The 13,739-nt window shown below is 45.9% G+C and overlaps 1 protein-coding gene across 11 annotated transcripts in view; it reads right to left on the reverse strand.

Annotated features, from left to right (window-relative positions):
• Positions 1-3,266: 3,266 nt before the first annotated feature.
• MYL4 (myosin light chain 4) overlaps positions 3,267-13,739 on the reverse strand; it is a 34,393-nt gene continuing 23,920 nt past the window's right edge. For 3 of the 11 annotated variants that reach the window (XM_054671302.2, XM_054671303.2, XM_003315299.6), the window contains exons 3-8: positions 13,152-13,179; positions 6,895-7,044; positions 5,090-5,263; positions 4,488-4,565; positions 3,889-3,932; positions 3,267-3,437 (exon numbers count right to left, since the gene is read on the reverse strand). In XM_054671302.2, coding sequence (XP_054527277.1) covers positions 3,904-3,932; positions 4,488-4,565; positions 5,090-5,263; positions 6,895-7,044; positions 13,152-13,179 — 459 coding nt within the window. In that variant the 3' untranslated portion in view covers positions 3,267-3,437; positions 3,889-3,903. Of the gene's footprint in view, positions 3,438-3,635; positions 3,661-3,888; positions 3,933-4,487; positions 4,620-5,089; positions 5,264-6,894; positions 7,045-7,199; positions 7,334-13,055; positions 13,180-13,739 lie in introns of those variants that run through there. The other 8 variants (XM_063798392.1, XM_063798394.1, XM_063798393.1 and 5 more) reach the window with 5 other exon arrangements.

Below are 13,739 nucleotides of genomic sequence, written 5' to 3' on the forward strand. Positions count from 1 at the left end.
GTTGCAGTGAGCCGAGATTGTGCCACTGCACTCCAGCCTGGATCACAGAGTGAGACTCCATTTCAAAAAAAAGAGAGAGGAAAGAAAATAAAATGCTTCCTGAACTATTCACTCAGTGGAAGTGATGGCTGAGCCGGAGCAGCATCTTAGACCATGTGTAGAGGTCACACACTGAGACACCATATGATCAAAGAACTTGGGTCCCTGAGGACTGTGGAGCATGCCGGCTGTGCCAGCCAGGGACTGCCAATCTCTGGATTGTAATGGGAGGAAGAAACGCACTTCCATGTCTCTTAAGCCACTGTGTTTTGGTGTCCATACGCACAGCCAAATATAATCTTAATTAATACTGTGTTCAATAAATGTTGGCTGATGTTGTCACATGATTATAACTAATGTCTGTCTTCCCACTAGACTGAAAGCTCCTTGAGGACAGGGGCCATGTCTGTGTGGTTCAGTATATCCCCAAGGCTCATGCCAGTGCCAGGTGCACAGCAGGTACCCAATGGGCATCTGTTGAATTAGTAAGTGAGCTATGACCTCTGTTCATGCTCTTCTTCTCCCTGGGGCTAAGCACCAACCTTGGGGCACCTTTTCCTTTAAGGTCTCACTGAAAGCCCTTCTCCCAGAGAAAATATTTGTAATGCCTCACTTCTTTCTGGTTCCTCCTCGTATTGGTTCCTTAAAACTTACACTGTATGTTACATAGATGGAGTTATCCCTATGCTATTTGGGGATCATTCTCTATTTATCCCTGGATACTTATGTGCTTGCTTAAGTGGACAGTAAGCTACTTTGGGCAAGGAAAACACTTTCAGTTTTCAAATCACTGGGAACCTTAACTCCAGTTCCTCACAAGTGAATACAGTGAGCAATAAATACTTGCTGAAGAAAGAAAGAAGAGAGGGAGGAGGGTGAGGATCAAAAAACTACCCATCAGGTACTATGTGTATTACCTGGGTGGTGAAATAATCTGTACACCAAACACCTGAGACACGCAATTTACCTATGTAACAAACCTGCACATGTGCCCCTGAACCTAAAATAAATGTTAAAAAACCAAAAAAAAAAAAAAAAAAAAAAAAAAAAAGAAGGGAAGGAGGAAAACCTGACGAGGCCCCAGTGCTAAGGAGAATGTTGGCATTTCAAATTGGGGGTGTGATTTAAAGAAAAGGAGCAGAAAGTGAGGCCAAAAAGAGCAGTCTGCGAGGTAGGGACAAGGAAAAGAGTCCTAAGAGCCAAGCTTGGAAAACATTTCAAAGGCAGGTTGAAAATGGTGTGTTGAAAACTGAAAAAATGTAGAATTCAGGGGACCTTGTCAACATTAGCTGTGAACTTGATTAAGTCACTTCCCATTTAAGGATCTGTTTTCCTGATTTTGACTCTTAGGAAGTCTGACTAATCGGTGAACTGGCTCTGCTCCAAGGAGCCTAGTTAGAGGCTCCAAGAAGCCTGAACCCAGCCCTCTCCTCCTCAGCCAGAGAAACTCTGTTCTCTTCAGTTTCATGCACTGACTTCCCCGTAAAATTTAGTTCGAACAAAAGGCTATGGGTCTAAACCAAAGTTTGAGAACCACTGGATTCAATGAACCCCTGCTCAACTGTATAAAGATCCCTGGTTTTGTGATTCAACCAGTCACTCCCAAAGCTGAAACCCTTCCTCAAAGAAAATCTGGGAAACAAAGGGCATGTATATAGACCTTGGCCTTGTCTCCCCAGCCAGACTGTAAATTCTAAGAAAAGCAAACTTGGGCTCATGGTTCTTAGCTTCCCATGACAGGCAGGCAGCCTTGGCTGAATTCATAGATGTTCCACAGAGTTCTGTGGCTGGATGATTGATAGTTAGGCAACAGAAAGGCCATGGGAAGGATTTACTTCACCTTGGGGAGTCCTCAGGGATGTAAGGACTCCCTTTCTGGGATGACTGGACCCCTGTGCTCCCATATAAATATTTCTACTCATATACATGTGTGTTTAACTTCCTCACATCATCTTGCTCCTTCTTCCCAATTGCTGGTTTTCAGGCGTCTCTTTTCCACGTGCCTCTCCCCACTCTCCTCCTCTCTCAGCCTGAGGTTCCTGACCTCTGACCCTGACTCTTTCCAGGGCACTGAGCTGGAATCCTGGGTCTGGAGTCAATGAGATGTCCAGAACAGGCAGGACTGAACCAGGTACCAGGAGCTTTGCACTCAGAGGAAGAGGCACCTAAAAAAGCGAGGACCAAACCAAACCGTGGTTGACCTATACAATGGGATATGATTCCGCCTTACAAAAGGAACACGAGGACATTGTGCTAAGTGAAATAAGCCGGTCACAAAAGACAAACACTGTCTGATTTCACTTATCCAGGGTGGTCAAATTCATAGAAATGGAAAGTAGAATGCTGATTGCCAGGGGCTGGGGGAAGGAGGGAATGGGGAGTTGTTTATTGAGTACAGTGTTTCTGCTGGTGGAAATGAAAAGGTTCTGGAGATTCATTACTGATATGGTTTGGCTGTGTCTCCACTCAAATCTCATCTTGAATTCCCATGTGTTGTGGGAGGGACCCAGTAGGAGGTAACTTTCCCATGCTGTTCTCATGATAGTGAATAAGTCTCACAAGATCTGATGGTTTTTAAAAGGGGAATTTCCCTGCACAAGCTCTCTTTGCCTGCCGCCATCCATGTAAGATGTGCCTTTGCTCCTCCTTGCCTTCCGCCATGATTGTGAGGCCTCCCCAGCCATGTGGAACTGTAAATCCATTAAACCTCTTTTTCTTCCCAGTTTCAGGTATGTCTTTATCAGTAGCATGAAAAGAGACTAATACAGTTACACAACAATGTGAATATACCTCACTCTACTGACTTGTATGCTTAAAAATGGTTAAGATGGTAAATTTCATGTTATGTGTATTTTACAACAATTTTTGTTTAAAAGCAGCAAGAGCAAGGACCAAAGGAGGAGTCCCTGCCTCAGCCTGGCCCCTCTCTGCCTGCCATCTGGAGGTGTGATTAGGTAGAGGGTGAGCCCAAAGGGAATAAAACTCCTCCAGGTGACAACTCCTCAAGCTGCTGGCCTTCCAGAGCTTGCTCTCCTGGGTCTGACCCCAATATCTCTAGATCCACAGGCTTTTGTCCTTGTCTCCTAGCTCCCAGATACTACTCATTTCTCTGAGCACACATGAGGCCTCAGGTGACTTTATCTCTCACACACACACACACACACACACAACACAAACCAATGCAATTCGTTAATTAGTTTTAAAAAAACAAACAAAACAGAGACTGGTCAGAATCCCAGAGCCCAGCCTGGCCGTGTTAGAGCTGTTTATTAACAGGGAGGGCCTGTAAGGTCCTTGGGGCAGTGGTGTGGTGATAAGTCGAGGACTCCATCTCAGCTCACCCATCCAGGGCCTCTCTTTAACTCACCCTGGTATGGCTAAAGCCAAGGGCCAAGCACCTGAAAGAAAGTGCTAGGTGGAAAGGGCATTTCACCCTCCTATACCCAGCCCCTTACCACACCCAGGGGGATCCCAGGGAAAACCTAGGGAAAGAAGTGAGGAAGAACAGGGTCAAGAGCACAGGCCAGGGACCTTCTCTTCCACTTGGGATCAGCTTTCTCACTCCCAGGAGCCTGTACAGGAGGCCCCAGGCCTGAGGGAAGGGCATTGCCTTGAGAGATCCTGGGAGAGGCAAGAGGATGTGACTGATAGGGTCAAGACAGGGTGAACAGGCAAGGGCAGGCAGGAGACAGGAGATGGTGAGTGAGCAGGGCTGTCCTCACTGCCTGATCCCAAGAGGTTTCCTCTTAAGGGGTCAGGGCTGGGGCAGATGCCTTCTAGGGCATGTGGTGTTATTCTTAAGGCCTTATGTGACCCCGGAAGGGACCAGGAGGGAGAGGCTGCACTCACCTGGAAGACTCTGCTTCACCCTGACATGATGTGCTTGACAAAGGCTAGGAAAAAAGTGAAAATCAGCCACCATGTGGCTCAGCGCCTCTAGGCCTATAAACCACTTGTCCCTTCTCTACACTGCCTGACTTCTAACCCTCCTGCTCCCCTTTCTCCAGACTGTGTAGTTCCTGCTCTTATTTGGGGGTTGGTGGGGAGAAGGTGGATGGAGGGCAGATACCTAGACTCTGCTCTGTGCCCACTCTCTATGCTGATTCTCAACACAAATGGAAGAACTACATTATCTCTATGAATCCCCACAGCCTTGAGAAAGGTGCCAGCATCACCCCCATCCCTCAGATGAGAAAACTGAGGCTCAGAGAAAATCAGTGACTTAATCAAGCCCACCAGCTAATATATCACAGAGCTATCTCCAAAATCCATGCTCCCGCCATTACACTAGGAGGTTCACTCACAAGATGGAACAGAACAACATCCAATGGGGGGTCTACAAAAACCCACCTCAGACACATACCCTCCAGCTCCTGGGCCCACCCCACCCAAGCTGTTCCCACCCTACTATCCCTGGCTGCCCTGGGATGCAAGGCGCGGCTTAATACCTTCATAATTGATGCAGCCATTGGCATCCTCTTGCCCAGCTAACAGCTGCTCCACTTCAGCCTCAGTCATCTTCTCTCCTGCGGTGGTTTTGGGAGGTGGTGCGCTCTTAATCACAGATGGCAAAGGAGGAACTGGCAATACCCAAGTACCCCCTTAAGTGTGAAGGTCCAAGACTGCCTGGATCTGGGAGGTGGTTCAAACCAAGCCTCTCCCAGAGGTTCTGAAGGGTGGGGCCAAGGGTCTAAAGGTCTTGCCTAGTCTCCGAAGCCTCCCCCTCTGCCTTACAGCGTCCAGGGCCTCAGTGTTTCAGGCAAAGACAAGGACAGAAGCCCTGAGTCCCACCTCTCAGGCCTCAGTAGTAAGCCCTGCTCTGCCAACCTGCTCTCCCCTCCTCTCCCAAACCCTGGTACCTGCTGAGCAAACCCAACTGGGAATGGTTGTTCTTGCAGAGCCCAGGGAGGCAGGGCCTGGATCAGGTCATTATCCTCAGGATGCAAAGACCCTTGTATACCACCCCCCACCCAACCAGCATATGTCACCTTGGCACCTCCCACCCCTCCATTCCTCCCACTTGGTCTTCATCTCTGCCCAGCTGGCATACCCAGGGTGGCAAGGACGTGCCGAAGCTCAGCACCCATGACCGTGCCATTGCTCTCCTTGTCAAAGACACGCAGGCCCTCCACGAAGTCCTCATAGGTGCCCTGCTCCTTGTTGCGGGAAATGTGCTGCAGGATGGGCAAGAACGTCTCAAAGTCCAGCATCTTGACATTCATCTCTTTAGGCAGGCAGGGTAAAGAAAGAGAAATCAATGTGAGCAGGTGCTCAAGGGAGCAGAGGGTCAAGAGGGGGCCTCACCCCAAGTCTGACAGCACCCAGGGCTTGGGCTGCAGCCACTTCTGGGTGGTACACCCATTAGTGCTCCTAGAGGACACAGAGCTTCCCATCCAAGCAAGGTAGGGGACTGGGAGCTGGGGAGATGGTCTCAGGGGCCCTCTTTTCTCAGTGAAAGCAGTAGGATGGAAGGAAAAAGGAGCCCTCCACCCAGACCTCTAAGCACCAGGTGGCCAGCCAAGCGGAGGAGCTGAGGGTGGCAGCAGCAGGATGTGAGGGGTCTGAAGTGCCACGCGGCCCGGGCCTCACACTCAGTTTAGACCCTTGACGTGACAGACCTATAATCACAGGGGCAAACCAACAGGATTGAAAAAAGAAACGTTTGCATCACTCTGCATGGGGTCCCATCACTAGACCACACAGCTTGAAGCTACTCTGAATCAATAATTCTTATAAATTCACAGTTCTCTTGTGAATAGCATACTTCTCCCACATGGTAGTGTATTTAAAAGGCTTTAATTTAATAGAGGCAAACTATTTTTAAATATCACAAATGTGGGCATTTCTTTCTTTTATAAGCACACAGGACTTGCTTCTGACTTCTGAGATGCAAGCCCCTAGCCCTCTGGTCCTTTCCTGCCCACATCCTTCACCCCCGCGGTTACCTTCAGCCAGAGGAGAAGGGGGACGGGCCAGAACCAAGGGATGGGGAGGAAACCACTATGGGGCCCAGGAAGCCTCCAGAGACAGCCCACCCTTGCTGAGAGGCTCACCCCACCCCAAACCCCATGCCAACACCACTGAGGAGAAGCATGTGTGTGTGTTTTAGAGCAGCTGTTAACTTGACTGGCACACATGACAGGCAACATGCACAAACAGGACACACTCCCTCACACCTCTTCTCATCTGCCGTAATGATGATTGACAGAGGCACAGCTCACATGAGTATGAACACTCAATGATCACACTTAGGAGCCACAAAAGAATCGTTTGCACCACTTTCTAAACACTTACTCACCATTCTAAACACTCACTCACCAAAACCTATTGAAATGCAAATGAATGAAAGAGGCAGCACGTAGAGCTGAGAATCTTGAAGCTGTTCTAATTTATACCAAACAATTTGCAAACGTCAGTACTCTAACCATTATTAGAAACAAATTGTTTGTAATACAGCTCACGATGGCCACCACAGGATACCTCAGTGCTGTGACAGATGCCCCGCCTGAGAGCTCCTGGGCTGGGGAGTGGGAACCATCAGTTATCAGATTTCCAGATTCCCACTCAGCCTTCCTCAGACACTGAGGCAACAGAATGTGGCTCATGCCCCACAGGAGCTCCCAACCTCGTGAGGGAAACAAGCCCAGGCTACATTCCTCAAGGGTCACTTAAGTACGGGGACGTCTAGATAAATTCTCAAAATGGGACTAGGGTAAGCTGGGTAGGTGAGGCTGGTCCTGAGGGGCTAAAGCAGGAGAAGAGAGAGTGCAGATGGCAGAGAAGATCTGGACAAGGAGGGAGCCAAGGGGCTGCAAGCCTGACCCTGGGAGAGGTCTGCCATGCAGCCGCACTGACCTTCAGGCTTGGGCTTGCCCAGCACACGCAGCACCTCGGCATTGGTAGGGTTCTGGCCCAGGGCCCGCAGTACATCCCCGCACTGGCCGTAGGTGATCTTCATCTCTCCAGTCGGGGTCCGGTCAAACAATGAAAAGGCCTCTTTGAACTCTGTGGAGAGAAGACCCAGCTATACCTTTCAATCCCCAGTGAAGGTGGTGGCTGGTGGCCAATCAGCCTCCACCCAAGCTGAATAGCAGGTGAGTGTGGTTGTTAAAATATCCCAATATTTCGCTTTGTCCATTATCCCAGGCCCTCCCTCGAACCCGTCCTCATCCCATCTTCTGTCAACCAAAGAAGCAGCCTGGTGCCTCCACGACCCATTCCAGGGCTGGGACTGGGATCTCTTCTATTGCTTCGTTGTTATAAAATTCCAATGTTGGGAGGCTGCGGCCCGAGAATCGCTTGAGCTCGGGAGGCAGAGGTTGCAGTCAGCCGAGATCGCACCACTGCACTCCAGCCTGGGTGACAGAGTGAAACTCCATCTTGGAAAAAAAAAAAAATTCAGATGTCTCCCTGGCCTCCACCCCTCCCACCCACACATCCTGCTCTGGTGTAGGTGAGGTTCCTGACTCCTGAAATGACAGACAAGTGAAAACAGCACTGGCCCAGAAGTGAGGATTCCTAAATTCTCATCTTGGCTCTGCCTCAGAGTGCAGGATAAGCTGGGCTGGGTCTCAGCTTCATGTGCACACAAAGGGAGTGACAACTACACCCCACTCCCTGGGCCTGTCACTGTGAGAGCAAAGGGAGGTCGCAGTGTGTGGAAGCACTTTACAGAGTGATAAGACCGCTGGAAAGTCAGCCGTTATCAGTACTGCCTGTTCCAGGCTGAAAGGCGGCTCCCAGGCCAGATAAGGCAATGGTCAGACCACCCCAGCTCTGCCATGGACTCGCATACAGCCTTGGGCAAACTATTAACCCCTGTGGGCCCTCATTTTCCTAGCTCTAAGTGGAGATACAATGATCACTTGAGTGGGTTGCAGGTGGGATCACAAAGCACGCCAAGCAATGTTCAGCATATGGTAAGGGAATCGACAAATGGTGGTTACAGCTGTTTCCTAGTTCGCTTTCCTACTTACCAGCTCAGAACCACAGGGACTGGACTCCTTGAAGGCAGCAGGGCAAGTATCCCTGCAGCAAGACCAAAGGAAGGCACTCCTGGTCCCTTTTTCAAAGAACCTTAACTCTTCATTGATTTGTTTTGGTTTTGTTTTTGTTTTTGTTTGAGACAGAGTCTCGCTCTGTCACCCAGGCTGGAGTGCAGTGGTGTGATCTCAGTTCACTGCAACCTCCGCCTCCCAGATTCAAGCAATTCCTGTGCCTCAGCCTCCGAGTAGCTGGGACTACAGGCGCTCACCACCACGACACCTGGCTAATTTTTGTATTTTAGCAGAGACAGAGTTTCACCATGTTGGCCAGGCTGGTCTCAAATTCCTGGCCTCAAGTGATCCATCTGCCTTGGCCTCCCTAGTGCTGGGATGACAGGCGTGAGCCATCATACCCGGGCCCAATTCTTCATTGATTGGGATTCAACCAATTCATTAGTGGAAGTAATTTGGCCTGGGAGGGGCATTTAAGTTACCTTATGCTACCCACAAAGAAGTGCTTTACTAAGCAGATGAACAGTATAAGCCAAAAAAGAATTCATGAACTACTTAGGAAAAAAAGCCAGTTTTCATCCTTTCCAAGTACTTCTTTCCTTCGAGGCTGCGTATGGATTATTTACAAATCATTCCACATATCACAGAAGATTCCCCAGACCTTTACTTCCAACTCTTTCTTCGGCTTTATATGAATTTAAAAGACATAAAACCACATTTCTTTCACATTACTGAATAATCGAGTTCAAATTTCATTCCCATTGCTTGACTTTGGACAAATAAATATTTAACCTCTAAAAACCTCTTCTATAAATGGTACCTACATCATAGGTTCCTTTTTAGTTAGTTTTTTTTTTTTTTTTTTTTTTTTTTTTTTTGAGATGGAGTTTCACTCTTGTTGCCCAGGCTGGAGTGCAATGTCGCGATTTCGGCTCACTGCAACCTCCGCCTCCCGGTTCAAGCGATTCTCCTGCCTCAGCCTCCTGAGTAGCTAGGATTACAGGCATTACAGGCATGCGCCACCACGCCAGGCTAATTATGTATTTTTAGTAGAGACGGGGTTTCTCCATATTGGTCAGGCTGGTCTCGAACTCCCAACCTCAGGTGATCAGCCCACGTCGGCCTCCCAAAGTGTTGGGATTACAGGTGTGAGTCACTCCACCCAGGTATCATAGGTTTCTTAAATTACATTCAAATTAATATAATAATGTATGTAAATATACTAGGTATATAAATACAATAATGTATGTAAAAATTTTTAACACAATGTCCAGCACATAGTAAATGCATAAACAATGCTGCTAGTATTATCTTCTTGAGTTTAATCCTAATTTGGATCACTTAACCATGTGATCTTGGCCAAATCATTTAACTTTGCTGAACTTTGGTTTCCTGCTTTGTAAAAAGGAAATAACACCTACCTCATAGCCTTGTTATAAGGATGTAATCTTTTTTTTTTTTGGAGACAAAGTCTTGCTCTGTCACCTGGGCTGGAGTACAGTGGCACAATCTCAGCTCACTGCAACCTCCACCTCCCAGGTTCAAGCAATTCTCCTGCCTCAGCCTCCTGAGTAGCTGGGATTACAGGTGCATGCCACCACCCCCAGCTAATTTTTTATACTCTTGGTAGAGGCGGGGTTTCACCATGTTGGCCAGGCTGGTCTCCAACTCATGACCTCAAGTGATCCACCTGCCTCAGCCTCCCAAAGTGCTGAGATTACAGGTATGAGCCACCGCACCCAGGCAGGATTTAATCTTTTTTACCTTTAAAACAATTAGCATGGTGTCTGGCACAAATTCAGTGCTCGATAAATACATATTTGTTAGTTGAATCTGAAGTCAGACTTTTTGATCTCCTAGTTCATTCAGAAGAGTGAGGTCAAGTTTAACGAAAGAGGAAGTCTCCTCAAAAGAAGATGTAATGATGTGCCAGGCACAGTGGCTCACGCCTGTAATCCCAGTACTTTGGGAGGCCAAGGCGGGCGGATCACCTGAGGTTGGGAGTTTGAGACCAGCCTGACCAACATGGAGAAACCCCATCTATATCAAAAATACAAAATTATCTGAGCGTGGTGATGCATGCCTGCAATCCCAGCTACTCAGGAGGCTGAGGCAGGAGAATTGCTTGAACCCGGGAGGCGGAGGTTGCGGTGAGCAGAGATCACACCATTGCACTCCAGCCTGGGCAACAAGCGCAAAACGCTGTCTCAAAAAAAAAAAAAAAAAAAGAAAAAGAAAAAAAAAGATGTCATGATGCTTAATAAGCGGGTGAAACCTGAAGAGGAAGGTAATAAGAACAATGACCTATAATTTGAGCACTTACCATGAACCAGGATCTGAGCAAATAATTTTGCGTAGAACACTTTATTAATCTTTATGAAAAAATATATGCTATAGGTATTATTATCCTCATGTAAAAGCCAATGTAGATATGACTTATGATCAACTATTAAGCAAACCAAGGAAATGATGGGGAGGAAGGAGGAAGAGAAGGAGACCTGCTTGTTATAACTGCTAATGCTCCAACCAATCACCTGGCCTGCTGGGAAGCCTGGTATGCACATAAAAAAATCAAACACTGAAGTTTAGGACTACAAGTAGAAAAAAAAAAAAAAAAAAGCCAGTGTGAACTTCAGGTATTAGAGGTGATGTTCAAGGGTCCAGAAGAGACCTTTCCTCAATAATCTGCAGTAGTGTAGTCACCTGCTTACTAGAGCAATGAGTCCAGTGGTAGTAACCCCTGTCTAAAAGAATACAGAAATCTGGAGAGAGATGAGAAGGAAGCCAAGGGTTAGAAGCTAATTCCTATGAGGGAAAAAAAAAAAAAAAAAAAAAAGCACAAAAGAAATTGGGAGGCCAGGCACAGTGACTTAATGCCTATAATCCCAGCACTGTGGGAGGCCAAGGTGGGAGGATTGCTTGAGGCCAGGAGTTGGAGTCCAGTCTGGGCAAAATAGCGAGACCCCCATCTCTACAAAACATAAAAACAATGGTACCTGCCTTTAGTACAAGCTACTCAGGAGACTGAGGTGAAAGGATTGCTTAAAACCAGGAATTCAAGGTTATCGTGAGCTATGATAGCACCATTGCACTCCAGCCTAGGTGAGAGAGCAAGACCTTGTCTCAAAATAAAATAAAATGATAAAATAAAATAAAATAAAATAAATTGAGGCATATCACCTAGAGAATATAAATCTTAGGAGGGATTTGAAAACTATCTCCAAATAGATGGAGGATATCTAGAGGATGCTGAATGGACTAGAATTTCTGGATTGAAACCCAAATACCCTCACTTTGTGGATAAGAAAATTAAGATTTAAAGAAGTGACTTGTCCGAAGTCTCATGGCCAATAATGGAAGAATTAGGGCTAATACGAAAGTCTCCTAATTCCAAATTATGTTCTTTCCACCATAACCAAGATGACAATGAGAAAACCATTATAATCTTCACCAAAAAACGAATGAAAAGATCGCTGGGGTAAAATTAAAGGAAAAACAATTCTGATTCAACAGAAGGAAAAATGTCTTCAAGGTCAGAGGGATAAAAGATCAGAATGAGTTGTCCCCTCCCCATCAGCCCTGAAAGTCTTCAGGAGAGAAGAGATAAGCATCTGTTCCAGTTGGCCATTTGGGAAATTAAAATTTTAAATCATTAGTTGATTTTCCAGTCCTCACTAGTGTCATTGTGTTTCTATATCCACGTAAGTATATATTTAACTAAAATGCATTGAAATTAATGCTGCAAGTGAGTATCCACTGAGTATTATGAAAACAGAGTCAGGCTCAATTCACTAGTTTCAAAATGCATATGCCAGCTCTCATGCTCCATTTGTGGGTAAACTGGCGTCACTTTTTTGGAGAGCAACCTGGCAATAACCATTATAATTTAAAATGCACCATCCTTTAAACCCTGCTAGGAAGGCCACAGGCGAAAGAAAGCTGATATCCTCCCACCGGAAACAGTCTGAAAGCCTATCAATATAGTCTTGATTAAATTAAAAGGGTACATCTGTGTGTGAGAGTCTATATAATTGTTTAAAAGAATGAGGTAGAACTGTTTGTGTTAATTTTGAAAAGATATCCAAATACTGTATATTATTAAATCCAAGTATATATTTAATAAAAGGTGGACAGTGTGTATCACACAGCTTGATTTGTATAAACTGTATACACTCATACATACACACAAACTTGTGTATCATTATATATTTTTCTGAAAGGATACATAAACACCTGTTCACAGTGGTTGTCTTTGGGAGAGGAATCAGCATGGAAAAAAAGGATTTTTATTTTTTATTATTTACTTTTAAGTAATATGTGTGTGCTTTTTTGCTTTTTTGTTTTACCATGTGCAAATATTCATTTAAGTTTTAAAAGAGAGTATGTGCTTAAAATGAGGGGGTTGGATTAGGTGATTTTTCAAGGTCCCTTCCAATTCCTATAATTTTATGTCCTAGAGGCGTTTGGTGGAGGAAACAGAGGGATACGCTGCAATGACATTGAGTCCTGCTTTACAGCTGGGGACACAGAGCATCACATGATAAAACATTTCATTGGCCCTGCCACCATTAGTGGGTTAGCATATTGGCAGACTTCATGGTGGGAGGAGGGGAAGCTGGTAAACTAAGGAGGGCTTTCCAATAATGGGAACAGAAAGGAGGGCTTCCAAATATCTTAGATAGATCTTTGGGGCCAAGAAAAAAAGGCACTAACTTTTGTTAAGCATCTACTATGCTCCAAGCAGTCTGGCAGAGTAGTTGAGGAAACAGATCTGGAATCAGATTGCCTGAGTTTGAATCTTAGCTCTACTGCTGACTGCCATGTGAGACTGGGCAAGTCACCCAATCTCTATGTGTCTCAGTTTATCACTTGTAAAATGGGGGAGGTAACAATTTCTACCTCATGGTGTTGTTATGAGAATTAAAGGAGTTAATCCATATAAAGTGCCTAGGACTATGCCTGACACATGGTAGATGCTCAATATAGGTTTGCTATGATGATGATAGTGATTACTATTACCATGAGGACAACTACTCCTCCTCTTCTTCCTCCTCCTCCTCTTCCTCCTCCAGGAAAGTGCAATAGAGACGGAGAGGTGGGGTTGTCCATACTCACCTTCAATCTGGTCGGCAGTGAAGTCTATCTGTAGGGAGGGAAATAGTAGTGAGGGCTTGGATTGCTAAAAGCAGTTGTAAAGGCCCCCAAAGGGAAGTAGAAGCAGAAGTGGCTTCCAATACAGTATGGCCACCTCCAGCAGGCCACTGATAAGCAGGGAAGGCGACTTGTGCTAAGGGTAAAACACAAGTCTCCTGATGAATGAGCCACAACTGACAGGCTATAAAATACCTTCGGCCCTCCTCCCCAGGTTCAACCAACTCTGGATTGAAAATATTCAGAAAACAATAAATAACCACATGACAATAAAATATAATACAAAAAATACATAACAACTATCACATAGTATTCACATTGTACTAGGTATTATAAGTAACCTAGAGATGATTTAAATTACACAGGAGGTTGTGTGTAGATTATATGCAAATATGCAAACTTTATATAAGAGACTTGAGCATCCTCAGATTTTGGTATCCGTGGGGGTCCTGGAACTAATCCCCTACAGATAACGAGGGACAACTGTAATGCAGACTCCAAAGCTCTCTCAATACCACTTATTAAGTGATGGCTCCAGGTAAGAGGGAAAGG

Source organism: Pan troglodytes, chromosome 19 (assembly GCF_028858775.2).
Source record: "Pan troglodytes isolate AG18354 chromosome 19, NHGRI_mPanTro3-v2.0_pri, whole genome shotgun sequence".
Taxonomy (NCBI): domain Eukaryota; kingdom Metazoa; phylum Chordata; class Mammalia; order Primates; family Hominidae; genus Pan; species Pan troglodytes.